We start from the raw sequence: 20,067 nt of genomic DNA, 5'->3' as shown, positions 1-20,067 counted from the left end.
TATGTACACGCCTACCATAAACTTAAACACACATATACCACATAATCTAGTTTTTATGGACCAATCCTAATCTGTTTAAAGTAGGGTAATAAAGGTTGGCATGATCAGGCATTGCTCGTTGATTTTCTGTGGTCTCTGGCAAATCTATGGGGAAAGAAAAAAAAACCTCCCCACTGCTATGCTCATTCTTTCTTTTCTTACCCCTCCACTGCCTCCTCCTCCTCCTCTTTCTCCTCTTCCTCTTCTTCCTTCTCCTCCTCCTCCTTTTTCATCGTCTTCTTTTCAATAACTATCTAAATATTTGTGGCAGGCAGAGAGAATATAGCTAATATGAATTTACCATAGAGCAGCAGACTACACATGCCCCATGCTCAGAAGAGGTTTTTCACAATTTCCCTTCTGTTGACATTCTGCACCCAGAATGCATTTTCTCTCAGCTGCCACTCCACAGGGAACACGGACAAGGCAGCAGCTGAATGACATCCATCACTGCTCCTTGAAGAGGAGAGAAATGGTCAGCATGTGTTATTTCTAGAAGATATTCATTTGGGAAAAAAATTAAGAAGTGGTGACCAAATATGAAATTATATGAATTATTATCACAAAACTATGAAAGTTAGCATAATAGAACAGTTCATATTTTCTTTCGGAAAATTTTGCTAGTTGAATGTTTGAATTGCATTTAAAGAAGGATTTCTATGAAATTAATCTTCCAAATAAGGAAGCCTTGGTTTTGTTTTATGCTCAGACAGGTGAAGGAGACACACTGGGGGTTGCCCAAGATACACGTGCCTAGAATTCTTGCACATTGTTAAGGTCAACACTCAAGACAGATGGAAATGGGCATACTAATTTAAAATATTTGAAAATTCTTAATTTAAAATATTATAAAAATACTCTCATTTTCTTATTGGTGCCATTAGAATGCAACAACATAACATCACTCAAATAAAACAGAAACATCCCAAGAATTGTAACTCAAACAATTATCTAGATTTAAAAACTAAACATTTTTTGAATTAATAAAAGATTTTCTTTCTTAAATTGAAAGAACATAGGATTATTGGTGCATTAATTAAATGAATGACTTGTGGAGCCAGAAAATATTGGTATAATAAATGCAAGCACTTTACCTTGGTAATAATCTAACATAGAGGCTAAAGAATTTCATTACACTGTCAGCATTCAGTTAAAAAAAAAAAAACAAACGAACTCCAAAGCATGAAGATTTTAGTTAATTCAATATATTATTCCACATGTTATGTGTATAAATATGCCATCAGAACTTGGGGCAGAGAGCATTATTTCATTTTGGGGGATTGCCCAACCCCTTCAAATTCCAAGTAGTTTCTGTATTCTCAGTTTCTCACAAGCACATATTCTCTGTTGCTGTTGCTGAAGGCTATAGTGTCACTAGGAATCATTGTGAAAGAAATAAAAAATTGAGGGATTTTAGATCAATGGTTCTAGAAGATAGTCTAATTAGATCTTCTGAAGAATTTATTAAAAATGCATATTCTAGGATTTAGACCCATGAAATTATAACACATTCCCCATCTTTTTGATATTTAAATTGACCTTTGAAACTACATTTGAATTGTAGGAAGGACAAATCTAAAAAGAATATAGTCACTTACGGTACTGAAACAAAGGGGAAAGCTTAAAAGTTTTAGGAAATCTTCCCTGGCTCAACCTCAAATTTGCCATGTAAAGGAAATATACTTTTTCATTTTGTCATATCTTTGATCCTAGTCTAGAATTTTGCTCAGGAAAACAGTTATGTCCAGAAAAGAGAAAATACTCTTTATGCTAATCTTAATTCTCTCCTGTGCCGTAGCGTCCCTGTGTCCTGGTTTTAGAAACCCTGGCTATTACCTAGTATATCCGGGAACAAATAGATTCCTGGACTTGAACTGAGAACTAGTCTCCTTCCAACTTCCCACCCCACCTGTGGGAAAATGTGTTGTCATTCAAGAACCAACACACATGCAAATTCTTGAAACTTCATGACTTTTGGCTTTACTCTTATTTAGGTACTAATGAAAAAGATTATATTTTAACAGTTACTGCAATAACAGCATTTATTTTTTTCAAGAACCTGGCAGAGTTTCATAATAAAATGGATTACTCTAAAAATACTGTTAATACTCTAAAAAGAATAAGGTTTACAAAAATCATTGTCATACGTGTGTTTATGATATAGTACAAGTTTTATTGTTTTGCATGTTTGATAGACACAATTTCAAGCACTTAAGGGTGTGTCATGTTGTGCAAATTGAATAAACTCTTGGTCCTAAAGCTGCCTTTGGATTTTTTAGATTGATAAAATACCTATTTAGAAACATTAAAATGTAAATCATCTTGAACAAGATTAATTTCATAATATACCAGCTTTAAAGAAAATCTGGTAAAACTTATGGAATAGTTCACCAGCTGAAATTTGGATTGGAATGACCTCAACAGAATCTGAAGTTATGTGAGAATTTAAAGTTCACTGTGATGTCTTTGATTTAGAGGGAAAAGAAAAAAAAAAAAAGAACTCTGAAATCATTTGACCAAGTTTGCCCAAAATGCTCAAATCCTTTGTTTCTTTTTTTTTAAACTTTTTCCGTGGACTGTAGTAGTGAAGATCATAAGGTATCTTCACCGAAAGAGTACTCAGTTAATTAGCTTAACAATGATGTCATGTGACGTTGGAAGTCTGTTCTGCACATTTCTTCTAATTGAGCAGCATTTCCATGCAGAATCCCTACCACGTTGCAAAGGAGTTAGCCTTCCTGCTTGCCTTTTCAAGAAAACGTTCTGCAGCTCCATTTAAACAATTAGCAGAAGGGTTTGGAATGAATAATGGTAAAATGTTCCAAGTTGGAAATAATTTCCTCTCGTAAAACTTCTGTTTCATTTTTGGAAGTGTATATATGAACAGTGAGAAAAATTGCTTTAATATGATGACTTTTATAATGAATTTGATGAAAAAAGTTTTGATTAAACAAAAACAACTATATGATATTACCCTGAACTAGTCTGTTTCAGTTTTTTAAGTTTGTATGGAATAAATCAAAACCTATTTTTTGAGCATTTTTTTATTATGTTTAAACTTTATATTTATTATGTCTTTTTCCCCTTGTGTGTTCCTAAGAGTGCAAATTATTCCTTCACAGAAAATATTATAGTGACTAAAATAGAATTGTGCTATTTTGTTTGTTTTGTTAAACCATTTCTCCTTAGAAAAAAGAAAGGTGTTGATGACATTTTTTCATTGCTCTTTTTCTTTCTACTCTGTCAGATCAGTATGCATTCTGTCGATATATGATTGACATGTTTGTCCATGGGGATTTAAAACCAGGTATTCCAAACAATTTTTGTACTTGTCTGTTTTAATAGTCTTTGTTTCTAAGATTGTTGGCTTTTTTATGTACTAAACTGTATTTTCATTTTAAAAAATTGCATAATGCATGTGTAGATCTAGAATAAAACCAGTAAAAAGCAGAAGTAATAACTGGCATTAGGGCCTTTAATTTAACGTTCTATTACTGCATGGCCTATTGCAAATGAAGTTGGTTGAAAGCTAAAAAAAATGCTAATATCTTTATATATAAAAAATGCTAATATCTTTAATAATATCTTGGAGTGAAGAGGTGAATCATCTTATTTTATTTCTGGTAAACTTATAAGACCTATGACAATGAAAGTATCCTTTTTTAATAGTGAAAAATATTCATATTAAATCCATCGCAATTCAGATATTTAATTTATTTCAAAAAAAGTTTTTTTTCTCACATGAACCAGGGTTAGCCAGTCCAGAGATCTACTATTAATAAGATAGTCAACCTTAGAGTTAATAGTCAACACAATGGAGAAATATTTTTACTGAAAGCAATTTATCTATCATCTCTCCTATCTTTAATTGTTGTCCAGAGTGTGACAAGGGATTCTTTACTAATATCTTAATTAATAATGAATAACTTGATTGCTTGTACTAGGCCTTTTGCAGATTTAAAGACTGATAGTACTATGTTATGTTTGGGAAAAGAATTCTAAGAAGATGGTATTGTTAAGGAAGGAGCTAATTTACATTAGAATAATTGAAGCTAAGTTTTTAAAGCAAACTATATTTTGGCTCTAAACTATTTTTATGGAAATCTCTTTAAAATGTATAATTACATTTATGCATGTATTGGCCAATGGGCATATCATATTTAAAACAAGTATATAATACATCTAGGTCCTAGAAAATTTGAAGATCATGAGAATTTTGGCTCTCTGGAAAATTTAATTAATTCTAGTAATTTATTCAAGTTCATTTCCACCCCTCGTCCTCTTCTTCATTTTCTTAATCTTTTTACTCTTCTTTTTTTACTTTCTTACTGAGTTAGAAACTGAAATGAGAGGGAAAACACTGGAAAATATGGTGACATTTGGATGATGACTCACTTGGTAAAAATGATTGTTAACGTATGTGTATAGTATCATAGTAAAATTAGATGGAAACATTCAGGAAAGTAATTTAGTATAGTGAAAACAGAGGGCTTTGGACATGCATCCAGATATAATGCTTGACCCCATCCTTTTCTAGCACTGGCCCTTCAGCAAATCATTGAACTCCACATGATCAGTGTCCTCACATTGAGGTCACAGTAACAACCTTGCAAATTTGTTGACAAGGCATCTAAGTAGATGCACAAAATACTATTATACCTTTATTCTTAAAATCATTCAGTATAGCACAGCCTGTCTGGGTGAACACCCTACATGAAAGAAACAACACTGATGACTCTCAGTCTGTATACATCATTAAGCCAATTTTAGCTAACAGATTTGTTGACCAATTTATTGAACTGTGATGGTTTAAGAAAGTTATATTCTACACATACTTTGCTTTGAAGAGATCAACTGTTTACTTATATGCAACGTGAATCTACATCCTAATGAGCATGAGTTTTTAAATTCCATTGTTTGAGGAAAATAATGTGTTCTTTGTGCCCCCCAAATTATTCATAGAGCTACTAATTGATCATAAAATACAAGTCCTAAGAAAATCATAGGACAGAGAGAACTGTACATTGTCAAAGTCAATGAGGGATGCTAAGAGTTCAGTAGTCACAAAGCTAACCATTTCTTTCCAAAAATTCAACAACAGGTCAAGATCAGAGGAACAGTGAAACCATCTCTGCATGAGTTAAGGAGAATCCTGCTATTAACCATGCAGGGAAATCTACTCTAAGGTCCTATGTGAACATTTTTTAAACAGTTGTGAGTTCAGATCTGTAGCACTATCTAATATTCTACCTCCTGGAAATCATTCCCAGGTGCTATAGGATTAGATTTCTTAATGTCATTTATTAGCTTTCTAGTTGCCTTCCTCATTTATTTCATCTACCTACAATCATGATTTTGCAGGCTTATTGCTAAAATGTCTAAGAAATTAAAGAATATGTAGATCAGCATTTCTGGAGAAATACCGTATTTCAGCATTTCAGGGGGTGGAAGGAAAGAAGCTGGAGAAGGGAAACCTGTATGGTAAGCCCATTGTTTCATGTAACAAATTCTATTGAACTTCATAGGTGTACAGAAGGAACATTTACATTACCCTTCTTGGTGAGACAATACATAAGATGGAGTAAGAAAACAGTAAATATGGTCTGCGTTTTGAAACATAAGGAATGAGAAACAAGATTTTATCTGGGCATATCAATTTAGAGAAAATGCAAGTGATAAGACTTCAACTCTGACTGACAATTAGAGAATAAAACAATTCCTGCCAAGTTTATTGCTCTGCATGTATCCAGTATTTATAAAACATTTGTGCTTCCATCTGCTTCTGTTTGGGATTAGTAGAACACCTGTTATTGTTTAGCTAAGGTTCATTATTAATTATTGGTAATGAGTTTTTTAAACTATAATTTGATTTTTCCCTTGGGATGAAGTAGTTTCCTTATATAATGTTGCCACACCCTCAAAAGTAGCCCAAATCACAGTTGACATTTGGAAAACCTTATTAATGAAATGTATTGACACCATGACAAGTCCCAAGTTTTCCTTTTTTATCCCATTAAATAAAATACTTCTAACAAAGATAGTTTTAACATTTTTTAGCAAAGATATACCTGAAAGTGAACTGAATTACTCTTTTTGAATCTCTATAGTGAATATGCACTATCTACGGTCAGTAACAATCCCCACCTCAATTATAGGGACCATCTTAATAAGCCAGCGTAAAGTGTAAGGATCACATCATTTCATTGTATCTATTTAAAATTCTCCTGTACTGACTTGCTCTATATTAAGTTGAAATATTAAGAAAACTATATTTAAACCTAGAAAGTGAGTATATGCTACTAAGGCTGGCCCTGTGGGCACTTGGAGTAGATGTATATGTACAATGTATAACTTTAGGGGTATTACGAATACTGAAGTGCTCCCTTCTCTAGAAATAGTCTCTCTGCTGCTCTTAAATGATATAACCACCCTGTCATTAGATCTCTTGATTGCGTACATGGTCAATGTTATAGAACAAGTTTTGAATAGTTTCTAATCTGTCTTAGGGAAGAGAGCGGAGGGAAGGAGAGAGGGAGGAGGGAAGGGAGGGAGATGGATCCTGTTCTCCTGAGGTGGCTGTCCTGAAGCTAATGATTCACACTTTTTAGGGTTAAAGTACTCTAGTTGTCATTTTCTTTTGAGAGAATTATGAAAACTGGTCAAGGCAGACATTGGTAGCTATATAGAGACTCAATTTATGGTGTTTCATATATTTTTTTGGTTTTGCTTTTAGAAATTGATGGTACCTATAGTCAAGATAAATAACTGCTAATGTATTTATCTTTATCAACCTTCCAATAACTCCAATATCCTTTTCAATACTTTGCTGCAAAGCACATTTTTCTTAAGTGATAGTCATACCCATAATTTCATTCATTTAATGTAGACTCTAAAAGAACCATCATGATCTTGGTAGGCATTTTCACATTTCCTCTTCATCAAGTTCCCCCCGGGCCAAATGAATTGCATGTATCGCTGGGCGAAGTCAACTGAGTTAAGCAAGAGACAAATTTCAGCAAGGAAAATAATCACATGGCTCACAGACGTCTTCGTATTTACTACAGATAAGGAAATCAAGTTAAAGGTCCAATACAGGAACCAGGCCTCGTATGCTTTTGTTTAGTCATCTTAACACTTTCCTTCAGCTTTTCATCTCTGTATGAAAAAAAATCATAATCATAAAGCCATTATGATTAAAGTTCAATACAAGTTAAAGTTTATTGGTTAGAAGTTATCCCAACCATTGAAATTCCAGCTGCTGTCTGACTTTTACTTGAGCCAAGAATTTATGTCAAGGTAATTTCTTCTGCTTTCTGTGTCATTTACTCTCTTAAAATTGAAGGTATTCACCTATCGAAATCTTCTCTGACTATTATAAGGTACTCTTTGGCAGCTTGTATTCCAGTTCTCTGGGTTTTAAGTCCACAGCCAGAAAGAGCCTCAAGGAATAAGTTAGTACTCTCATTTTATTAAGATCCTTTTCTTGAACTTCAGCTGTGCCAACTGCGTTTTTGGTTTGATCCTGCTGAGAAGAGGTCAAATGTAATTGCATCATAGTCACTGTTATTTAATGGTTTAATCTAATGTATTTCCGAGCTCAATTGGCTATAATGGAAAAGACTAGGTAAGATTCAGCCTTGCTTTACTTTTCTCTATAAAATACTGTTCCACGAAAATATACTCACTTCAGTTCCAAACATCTAGTTATTTTCACAAAATAAAAGCTTTGGGAGTTTTTATGTTAACTCCATAAATATTTGTTGAATCCCCTCAGCAAGCTGATAGTCCAGAAAAGAGATAAGACATGGCATAAATAACTTTATAACCAAGGATAAGTTGATAAGTATGCAATAGAGGCTTAGGAAATGCACATGCTAATCTCAATATACTAGGAACAATAGTTATCTCCACTTACCACTTGGACCTGTTAATGTTTTTTAATATTTTAAATCATTTAAAAAACGGTTTATAGAAGTAAGAATAAAGGGATATGAAAATTGTGATAAGAACTTAAACATAGCAAAGCTAAAAGTTTACTTCATCAGTTTTCTAATTTTGAAACTGTATATACTCCAAATTGGAAACATATTCAGAAAGGAACTAACTGCCCATCAATTATCATGCATAAACCTGCAATATATGCATCTAATAGATACTAATTCCAAATTTCAAACACATCTTTAATAGGTTCTAGCATAATATTACTCCTGGTTCTTTTAGAATTTGCAACATCAAAATGCAGCAGTAGAGTTTTTGAAATCTTTGAGGCTCATAATTTCACTGAAAAATAATATCATCTCCATCCCATAACTGTGAGACATTTTTTAGATTAATAAACATCATTTAGAATGACAAATCCAGTGATTTTTTGTGTATACATAATTGATTTCATTCTGATACCTGCCTTTACCTTTCTTTAGCATTTGTCCACTTAAACGCCACAAATTTTGGCACATAGATTTTTATAAAAGACGAAAAAGTACTATAACATACCCTTCTAACAAAATGAGATAGGCTAGGTTCTTGCCACAAAATACTGCCTGATAAAGTCCTTCTGGTTGAAGGACTAACTGGATGAGAACACCATATTTCTTTTTTGTCCTTTGAAATGAATCTTTCACTCATTGATTCTTGAAAAAATTCATTGTTATCTGAAAATTCATGGTCTGAGATTTCACTTAAATGATCAATTTCAATTTCACCTTAATCATTAAAGTTTAGCATACTGTTATCTCTCTTTTTGCATCTAATAACTGAACTATGTTCCTCTGTCAATTTTCTTCTCTTTGCAGTTATGGATGAAAAATAGAACATCTAAATTCTAAACTGTGTTCAGTGAAACTAAAGGTAGACCATAAGAATGTTTCCAGGCTTCTTTTTTATACCTTCTCACGTGATGATGAATTACTTTAGTCACAACAGTAAGAAAACTGAATGATGATGAGATAATGATGGTTTATTTTGCAATTACATCATCCTTCCAGGCAACTCTATAATTTTTGTATTTTTTCTTGTTATTTTAGTCATTTGTAGCATTGTTGGGAATAATTAGTAATAATGAAATAATTTGTAAGTTGATAAAATAGAAATGTTCAAGATAGGGGAACAAAATAAGACCATGTCAAATGGTACCACATGGTAATTACAAGTTAGAATGAGTTTTAAAAATAATTTTATAATTTTATTTATAAAAAATAAATTTTGTTTATAATTTTATTGTTGAAAAAAATAAGTAATTTTTTTCTTTGTTCCTTGGAAGACCTATAAAAAAAAATAAGACAAGAGAGATCAGTCTCCATAAGTAGTTACAATTGCTCAAAACAAAACCAAACCAAAACTCAAAAACTATGATTTGCTCTAATTGACCCTGATAGCACACCGAGAATCAATGGCAGGAACGTAAATGTGAAGGTCACACAGGATTTAAATACTTTCCTTGTGTTTAAAATTTTTTTTGAGTCTCAATTTTTATTAAAATGTATTTCTTAAGGTTTTTAAGGTGATGAAATAAGAAAGTATAGGCACATGTCCTCTCCATGTTTTTGCTTTCTCTTTTACTATGGAAATTTACTGCAAAAAAGAGAATGCTTCTAGTGTGAAAAATTAGAGAAAAGTTTGTGGAAGACAAAAAGTTGAAATGGGTCTTGAGACATCGTTAGACTGTGTCTATATGAATTTAAGGATAAAGATATAAAAACTGAAGGGATAACACTTTAGGCACAGAATCACACTATCTTGAAATGTTCTCTTGTGACTGCCAGTTGTTGAGTATTTATTCTCTGCTAGTTTCCTAAAACAATCCTATTTAATCTTTATAAAACCTTGGGAGGAGTATGTCATCATCCTTGTTTTGCAGAACAGAATTGAGGTAGAGAGAATTTGAGTGTTTTGCCCAAGTCAAACACAGTGAGACAGGGGATTCAAACCCAGCCTAATTCTAAAGCCCAAAGCTCCCTGGTGTTTTAGGCATAGATGGGGAACTGCAAGTGGTTCACTTTGGTTGACACTCAGGGAACCTGGGAAGAGAAACAGAATTGGAAATATTTGTGCAAGAAGGATTGGATGGAATGGAGTGGAAAGACGAGTTAGAATGTGTCCAAGGAGAGGAAGTAAAGATTGATCTTGGGAGATGTGATTAAGGGAATTGAGAGGATTTCAGAGATATCATAGAGGTAGAATCATGGGATTTATCATCACAAATACCAAAGGAGAGGACAGTAAGATTTTTCGGAGGTTGTTGGCCTAAAAAACCAAAACAAACAAACAAACAAAAAAACCCTAAATACAAAGGAAAGGAAGAGAGTGGGTCAAAACTCACAGGAGTGGGTTGGAGGCATAGGAGATCTAGAACCCATTTTCTATTCTTAAGGCCGCAGATGGTATTCAGTTGCAAAAGGTGAATATGCAAAGATTCCCATCCAAACATCATTTGTTAAGCACCTGCTAAATACCAAGGTTCATCCCAGGTACTCTCACACACTTTACTCATTAAATTCTCACAGCAACTTCTGAAGTTATCTGCAGTTAGATAACCAGGTGTGGCGTTTCGGGGAGAGGGCCATGGTGGAAATGAGGTTGCCGAAAGAGTGAATGAAGTAAGTCTGCATAGAAATAACTGAATAGCTTCTGCATGCTCGGCAGTCCCACACCAAACACAGTAAGGGATGTAAGAACACTGAAGGATGATCTCTAATTTTAACAAGTGGAGTGGATGAATATTTGAAAGAGAAAAAAGGAACTACTAAATGATAGAAAAAGGTTGATGTTGGGAGTTAGAGTGCATAATACTGACACTAAATGTTACAAGTGTCAGAGAGACATCTGTGATACTTGATGTCAGGGAAGACAAAAGACATCTAGAACTTGAAAGATGGATAGTATTTGACTAAGTGCTAAGGAATACACAGGCCTTGCTTTGGATATGAATGGAAGAGAAAACAAACAGGGACAGGGATGTGACATGGCTGTGCATGTGAAATTGATGTGTTTGTATGACCATGAGGATATCAGACTGACAACGAGATAAATGGAGATGAGAAAACATCAGCAAAGTAAGAGGTGATAAGTCTGTGGTGACATTAGAGATGCTTGGTCAATCAGGCGAAGCTGAAACTTGGCATGGAAGAGAGTCTGAAAAATTGTAAGTAGAACAATGACACGAAACCAGCATTTCAGAGAGTGTGGTCAGGCAGCATTTGCTTAAGGGATTGGAAATGGGATAAAGTTTAGGAGCTATTGCTAAAGCCGATGAACCTAAAACATGGTTTTAAAGGAAGAAAGGGCAAATTTCCTAAGTCGTTGTTCCTATAGGTGGTGATGGGAACTGTGTGTAAGTAACTTAAGAAATTAACGTTGCCATTCAAAAGGCCATAAACTATTTTGACGAAGTTCACACATGTGGTAGAAACTTAAATGAGGTTTAGATATAAATGAGAAGAGTGAAGTACGTGTGACTATTTCCCAAAAACACAGTGGAGTAAGAAAAGTGTTAGAACTGACCTATTCAGTAACCTAGAAAGGAGCAATAATTTCCTTTCCTTCTTTGGCTGATTTTTGTTATTTTGCATTATTTTATTTGGCTTCTTCAGAGGTAGCCATCCAGCCATCCAATGCGGGATGTTTCAGGCAATGGAGTCAGGTGGTTAGGCACAGACTCCAGAGCCAGACTGCGTGGCTTCAATTCTAGGCCCTGCCACTTGCCTGAAATATGACTTAGTCAAATTAATCAATCTCTTTAGGCCTTCATTTCCTCTTCTGTCAAATGAGACTGATAAGATTGTGGCAGAATACATTAGCAGATGGTCAAAGTGCTCTTAAGGGTCTGTGGCTCCCTGAGCGCCGGTTTTTCTTTAGTCACTGAGCGCCTATCTATGAGTTGTTACAAGCAGAATTTTGTTAGGGAGAGGAAAACATTTTTTCAGATCCACATCAACACATAATATAAAACACCGATTTTGCCGATTGTAGCCATCTGATGTCTTCTGGCCTTAGTTCTACGACCTACATCATGTGGGCAATAATACATAATTTACGGTGTTGTGTTGAGGATCATACAAAAAATCTTGCATTAAATGCATAGAATGAGTTTGATTTAAGTGTATTTTAGATGAGTTCTAGGGACTGTGCTAGATTCTATAGATCCAGCACTGAATATGCACGGTGCTGACCTCTGCTTTAATGTGGGATAATAGACATTACTTTTTAGGATTAACACATGGATTAATTCATGCACCTATACAAACATTGAAAAGAATACCTGACTATGACAAGCATAAGAAACACTATGTAAGTGTACAGCTGGGGTGGGGGTGGTGCTTGTGTCCAAATATAAGAAAATTGTGATTTTCAACTTACCACTCCCTGTATCTTTCTGATTTAATGATCATATGTCATTATCATTCTCTCCCGAGCAAGTCTTTCTTTTCTGCCTTACATACACCTTTCAGACACGTTTGCTTTTATTTTTTTTTATTTTTTTTTAATTAATAATGATTTTTTATTATATTATGTTAGTCACCATACAGTACATCCCCGGTTTCCGATGTAAAGCTCGATGATTCATTAGTTGTGTATAACACCCAGTGCACCATGCAATACGTGCCCTCCTTACTACCCATCACCAGTCTATCCCATTCCCCCACCCCCTTCCCCTTTGAAGTCCTCAGTTTGTTTCTCATAGTCCATAGTCTCTCATGCTTCATTCCCTCTTCTGATTACCCCCCCTTTCTTTATCCCTTTCTTCCCCTACTGATCATTCTAGTTCTTATGTTCCATAGATGAGAGAAATCATATGATAGTTGTCTTTCTCTGCTTGACTTATTTCACTAAGCATTATCTCCTCCAGTGCCGTCCATGTTGTAGCAAATGTTGAGAACTCATTCTTTCTGATTGCTGAGTAATATTCCATTGTATATATGGACCACATCTTCTTAATCCAGTCATCAGACACGTTTGCTTTTAAATCCCTACTGTCTCATACTTTGCCAGATCCATGATGTGTTTATTGAATTGAATTCACGATGCCTAATATTTATCTCAATGAAAAAAAAATTATTGATGATCATCCCAGAGCATCCCTCTTTATTCCTTCCTCGAAATAATCTTGTTCTTTAAAACGATGGCAGGTTTCTAAGCATTGCGAATAGGCCCCGTGTAAAGATTCTTGAAGGAGTTATTGGTAGTATCTCAAGAGACAGAGGCTCAGAATTAGCAAAGACTGGTTTGTGGCATGCATCTGTAAACAGCAGGCAGCATAAAGAATTAGAATGAAGTGGTAGAAGAAAAGGGGAGAAATCCTACACTTAATTACAGACGTGCGTAGCTCCTGGACTTGGCATACCCCCATGAGGGCTGCATCTGATAATCTGAAGTCAGTGGAAGCTGTTCAAGATAAATGTATTAGATTTTCATATTTGTCACAATCAGTCCACGATACATTCTCGTCACTATAAATAGCTGGTATGTGCCCAGAAATAGACCCAAGCACTTCTGAGTGGCTGTGATTCCTCTAATGCTGCTGTTCTCTCTCAAGCAGCTTCATTGTGATAAAGGGGTTGTAGGTTTTTGGAGAAAGCTAGTAAATAAAAAGACTGCTGTCCTCCTAATCCCAGGTTATATGACTTCACTTCTCTGTGTCCATTTAAAGAGAACAAAATGAAGGCCTGTTTCATTTTTCTCACATTCTCATTTCTCACTTTTTTCCTACCCTTTTAAATGCAGGGCTAGATTTTAGAGGAGTATCTTTGCTGTGAGCGAACTTTGATTCAAGTATCATTTTGGTCTAGCCTTATCACTGTTAACGGCATGGACTTGCTGTCAGACAAAAATAAATTCCTCCTCAGGTAACCTACTGAGACTATTCAAAGCATGTTCTAAAATAGTCTGAAAAAGGAGCAAACAATACAGAGTCATTTGAATTGCTGCATGAAAAGCAAGGAAAATTAAGGCTTAATCAAAGAATTATCAAACTAATTAGGTGTTATTTATTAATGTGTCATGTCTTGTAATAATCTTATCTGTCAGTTCACATGCAAGAGTGCAGATTAAAGAAGCATTTCTGTAATTATGTGAATACATTCCCCTCCTGCTATTCTAAGGTTCACTTGGGTGGCCCAATCAACAAAGAATGGAGAATCTGTGACTTTCTAACCATTCAAATGAATATGTAGTTCTCATCACTTTTCTAAAGCAGGCCTTAATTTAAACATGGAAATAATGAGTAGGCCCCATACCTATTTTGATATAACTAATTGTGAACTAAGTTTGATGTAACTGCTTTCAGAGAGACCTAGATGATGAACAAATTTTCCTCATCCATAGCTTTTTTTCCTGTACCAGGATGTTTGTGCAAGGTGAAGACAATGATGAATTTTGCAATATTCACATAAATGTTACCAATTTCAACATTTTGCTGTTCAACAGTTGCTCAGCATTTTCGGATCAGTTCTATGACTGTTCTTCTAGCCTCTGGTGTATTTTATGCTTGGGTTTTCTAAAATAGTCTATGTTAAGACAAAATAGTACTGTTCTTACCACATAGTAGTAATAACTATACCACATTTGAAGATAATATATTTTGCCTATTTATGTACTCATCAACATCCCAGTTGATATGCTCAAAGTCATTCTATTAATCAGTCTCCCAACAGTTACTAAATCCGTGGTATATACTCAATACTTTTGGTTGTAACAGGAGTTTCAAAGCAGGAGGAGATAACAATCTAGTCAGATTATTACAAGGAAAGCGATGAACAGTAAAAAGCAGCTAGGGAAGAAAAACAAGGGAAGATACTAATTCAGTACTATATCATATCTGCAGATTATACTCACTATAAATGTCTAAAGATGAGAGGGCCACAGAGATCAGGATAGGCTTCCTAATGGTATAGTCCTGGTATTTGTTCAATGCTTACCTTCAGCTTCACTGTGATTGTTATTACTAATTGCTTATAATGGATTTATTACTTATTTAGGTAGTCAAGTTTTTCACTCTAAGAGGTGTAGAATAGTCATATAGGTATATGTACTCTTTATTAAGAATACCAAGTAAGAAATCAGTACAGGGTAAAAACTGAACAAAGTAATATCTCATCATATGGAAGGCATTTACATTGCTGTGCATCCTTTCAAATTAGACCCTCTTATACTTTAGTGTCTATCCTTTGTCATTCATACTTAATTATTTATATTATATCTCTTAAATCCCCACTACTCTATTTCATTCAATATTTCTTCTTTGTGGTTGACATGGAACTATCCTGAAAGAAAAACTGCCACCTACAAATCACTTTCTATTGTAACCATCCACAGTGTTTAGGTAATAAGCATGTGTTTAGTGGCTAAGACTTGTTTGTAACAATTAGAATCTCTTACAGAAGGTGAGAGAAAATAGATATAGAAAAAGGATCAATATTGTCACATTGAAACATCCTGTAAAAAACAACCTGATGATTTAATACTGTTTTATAAGACAGTTGCAGAAGATGTAAATGGTTTCCGTTTTCCATTATTCATGATGGGATTATATTAATGATGATTTTCTCCCAGAGGAATATTATTTTTTTGTATAATTATAAATAGCCTCCTGGCAGACACTGGATAAGCAGTGTGTATTGTTTTAAATGACAAAATAGTATCAATTATACACAATTTAAAACAGGAAGAGAAGTTGGATGACTTCCAAATGTGTCATTCAAGGGAGAATATATTTGTGAATTTAATTGTGGTGTTAAGCCTATTAAACAGTAATTATTAACATGTTACCATTTATCCTTTATCTATCAAGTGCAAGTATTGAAATAAGTTTATGTTATATGCCTGTAGTTGAAAAGGTATGGATTTTTATCATCTTTTTTAAAGCAGCTGGTAGAGAATTTTCTGCTAAAACAAAACGACAAATCCTTTGTCTCCTCCTGAGATAAATTCCAAAACCAGAAGGTCTCTTTTTAATTGGCTCTATGATTCGTCCTTAGGCTTTTCATATCTCTTCGAATTGCTTGTGTACATGGAATATTTGCATGTGTCAGAGACAATTAACAAAAAAAAGAAAAAAAGAAAGAAAGAAATTTTCCCACAGGTGGAGACAAAGGATAGGACAGTTGCAACATCCCTTCCATTTGCCAAGTCCTGTGTTGTGGAAATAGCTAAACAGGGTGATTAAAAAGTACCGAATTGATTTTATTTTATATGAATGAGATCCCTGTATAAAAGAAAAGCAACACTGTTTTTTTCAAATGCCATGCAATAGCTTCAAAAAGTATCTCTCTGCATTTGAGGATAAGGAGAAAGGAAAGTCACAAAGAGCCTTGGTTAACATGGCTTACCTAGAGCTGAAGGAAAGCTGTCATACACACGCTTTCCTGCAGCTACCTACCCTTCAAGGATTTTTGAGGATGATCAGAGATGATGATGATAACAAGATTGATGAAGACAATGGAAAGATTTACCATTTACCAAATCCTAAAGGTATGCCAGGCCAGGGGCTGTGCTACACTCTGGACATGGATCATCTCATTGGGCTCTTATCAAACCCTAGGAGCTGGGTTATAATTTTCCATCTCATAGATTAGGGAATTGAACCAGAAGGAAGTTTCAGAATTTGCTTGGATGGCTAGATATTGTCTCCAGCAACAGGGAGAATTATAAATATATTTTAAAACAGGGGTCACTGCCTCTTAGGTCTTCTTTTTTTTTTTTTTCTTCACTCTGTTTTCTAAGTGTTATAGTTTAAGAAAAACTCATAATCTCTGTTTCTCATATAATGTAAATTTGACAAGCACTCCTAAATGTTGTAAGTACAGCTGCCAAAGAAAGCAGGTGCTCTGCTGGTGACTTTCAAATGTCTTTGTTGATTGGTCAGTGAAAGGAATCTGGTATAGAATCCCCAGGCAGCGGGGACCATGACTTCATACCCAAGAGCGCAAATGGTTTGTCACCAAAATTACTGAAGGAATCTTGGATATGGTTTACTTTTAAATTCCTGGGACTCTATTAAACTACCGTAGGCCTGATAAAATATCCCACAGCTCCATGATCAGATTTTTAAGCATATTTTATTCTTAATGGTTGGAGTGACAGCAAATCGAGATGGAGAAGAGCATAGGATAAATTTATCTCTAAGGTTGTTGGTAGGTCCTGAAGTTACTGAGAATGAAAACAACAGATTCGAGCAGTTTAGGAATTGATTTAGCAATCAACCGTGCCAGCTGCTCTCTATCAATAACCGCTTTGGTAGAATCCTAAAGTCAAACAACCAGAAAAGACAGGAGACAGAAGGAGCCATTATTTGTTCTTCATGTTTAGATAGTTTACAAAAATGTCAAGCCTCCTATCTCTTAAGAAGTGAATTTGTTATTCTGCTTGTAAATTATTTTAATATGATCTGCAAATGTAATAATTTTGTCTTGGGAGCCATCTTTTCTCTTACTTCCTCAACTTTCTGGTTACTTATATTCCCAATGATCAATAATTTGGTGTGACTTGGTTTTCCATCTTTGAGTAAATCTCTAAAGTGTGTTGAGTCTCTGAAAAGTAATACCGAATATAAAGCCTGAACTATGACATTTTGACTTGAGGGCTATGACACATTAAATGTACTCATATTTAGATATAGGCTATGCTATAATTACCTGGTTGGTAAACAACAACCTTCTCAGAACTGATTCGTTTATATTAAAAACAATGGCCAATTAAATTAAATGAATAATAGCCCATTATTTGTTAGTATGTTAATGTGTGAGGGAGGAAGGGCATGCCTAGGGATATAAATGAAACCTGAGATCGAAACTCAATTTGATTTAGCTCAAAATTTTATTGAGATGTTGTGATTTATCTTGAAAACTATGCATTTTTAGTTCTACTCAATCATGTACTTAAAATTCACACATAAATACTACATTATAAATACTTGCCATGGAAAAAAGTTGATTTCTTTTTTTAAGATTAACTAAGGCATATAGTTTATTTCAATCCCTTTAATTTTTTTTTCAGTTTTACTGAGATAATTGACATATTATATTAAGTATACAACATGGTGATTTGCTATATGTATATATTATGAAATAATTACCACAATAAGTTAACATCCATTATCTCACACAGTTACAATTCTTTCTCTTATGATGAAAACCCTTAATATCTAATCTCTTAGCAATTTATAAACAATACTATAGTCACCATGCTGTATATTACATTCCCAGGACTTATTTATCTTATAACTGGAAGCTTGTACCTTAAGGTTATCTTCACTCGTTTCATCCATCCTTCATCCCCTCCACCTCTGGCAATCACCAATTTTTCTCTGTATCTGTAAGTTCTCTAATGTTAGATTCCATATGTGAGTTCATATGGTATTTCTCTTTCTCTGTCTGTCTTATTCCACTTAGCACAACACCCTCAAGCTCGATCCATATTGCCACAATTGGCAGAATTTTCTTCTTTTCATGGCTGAATAATATTCCATTCTCTCTCTTTCTATAGATGCTAGATAGACAAATAGATTCCTATTTCAGTATATACATATATCACATTTTCTTTATCCATTCATCTGTTGATGGATAGTTGGGTAGTTTTCATATGTTGGCTATTATCAATTATACGGCAAAAAGTTGATTTCTAGTAAGACGAGCCATTTTTATCTGATAGCGTCTCCTACTACTCAATGCCTTAGAAGATAGGCATCACCATTTTGGTAAAGAATGTTAGATATTTTTGACATTGGAAAACAACATCTCAAAGTCCTAACTTGAATTCATTACAACTTTGAATATTGAGTTAACATAACCAATGGTCAAAAACATGCATTATTTGTACTTTAAGTCATCTTCAAATGGAACAAGATTTAAAATGTCATTAATAATATCACTTTACTATAATATAGAGCACTGAATTTAAGATCTGTTTAATTATTATAAAATGATATCATTGACTATAGAATTCTAAAGCATAATGTAACAACATAATAATTGCCTGTAATTAACTGAAATTGTTTAGCACTCACTATTATTCTTAATGTTGTTATATATGTCGTTCATTCCTTATGGCTCTGTATTAGTTCTAAAATAAATGCAAAACACAAAGACAACATGCAGTGCTCTTTAGCAGCACTGACAATCTGCATACATGGGCCTTATTCATAAGTCCTTTGGGTAAATTTAACAAGTCGTTCAACTTCTTTTATTTCGATGTTTGGCACTAAAACACCATTCAAGTTACATCAAAAGGTGCAGAATTATTTCGGCTGAAAAATACCTCAGTGGATAATTTATATAGTCTTCTTTCCACTTGAGGGAACCTGTAGATATTCAGAATATATTGCAAGTATTATATCTTGATTGAACCATTTAATGAAGCTACTTTTCCTCATCTTTGGGCATTAGCTCACTTTTTTTCCCACTAGCCATGGTTAAAAACATTAATGTTTCACTTGCATGGAAAGATCGTTGTTCCATTCACAAATAGGTAAATATTCTCACAGAAAGAAAATGCTTTGGTCTGGAGCTATAAATAATTTAAAAAGGAATAAATGAACAAATAAATAAATAAATAAATAAATAAATAAAATTTCATTATTTTGCTGGAAGTATTTTGTACTCAATCAAGAACTAAAAAAACTATAGTTCAGTCTGTTCATATGGAAACATTCTAGAAACCATGTGACAGAGTGGCATTTAGCAACATTTACGGATTCACTCATTCAGTTAATCATTCATTTTCTCCTTTAATTATTCATTTTCCTTTCCCAAGTGTATATTGCTGTTCCAGATTCTGTCCTTAAGTTGCTCATAGTCTAGTGATGATCAGAAAAAAATGGAAGGTGGGAGGATGGGGAGGAAGAAAAGCCCAAGCCTGTAAATAAACAAACAATATACTTTGAGGATCAGAAGATAAAGTGCATCCTGGCTGCTCTGGGAACATGTGGAGCTGTGAGGCATGTATATGGAAGAGAATCAAGGAGGTGATAAAATAGCCAAGTTTTGAAGATTCACTAGAATAAGCCCAGTTCTAGGAAGTTTCATCAGTGAGAATTTA

The 20,067-nt window shown here is 34.2% G+C and overlaps 1 protein-coding gene across 1 annotated transcript in view; it reads left to right on the top strand.

Moving 5' to 3' along the window:
- Positions 1-20,067, top strand: part of TRDN (triadin) — a 276,837-nt gene that overhangs the window by 68,181 nt on the left and 188,589 nt on the right. Inside the window, 1 exon segment of the mRNA XM_040627484.1 lies at positions 3,287-3,346. Coding sequence (XP_040483418.1) covers positions 3,287-3,346 — 60 coding nt within the window.

Source organism: Ursus maritimus, unplaced genomic scaffold, assembly GCF_017311325.1.
Source record: "Ursus maritimus isolate PB19 unplaced genomic scaffold, ASM1731132v1 scaffold_13, whole genome shotgun sequence".
Taxonomy (NCBI): Eukaryota; Metazoa; Chordata; class Mammalia; order Carnivora; family Ursidae; genus Ursus; species Ursus maritimus.
The sequence above is the reverse complement of the archived record's forward strand: the minus strand, read 5'-3'. Positions and strand labels throughout refer to the sequence as shown.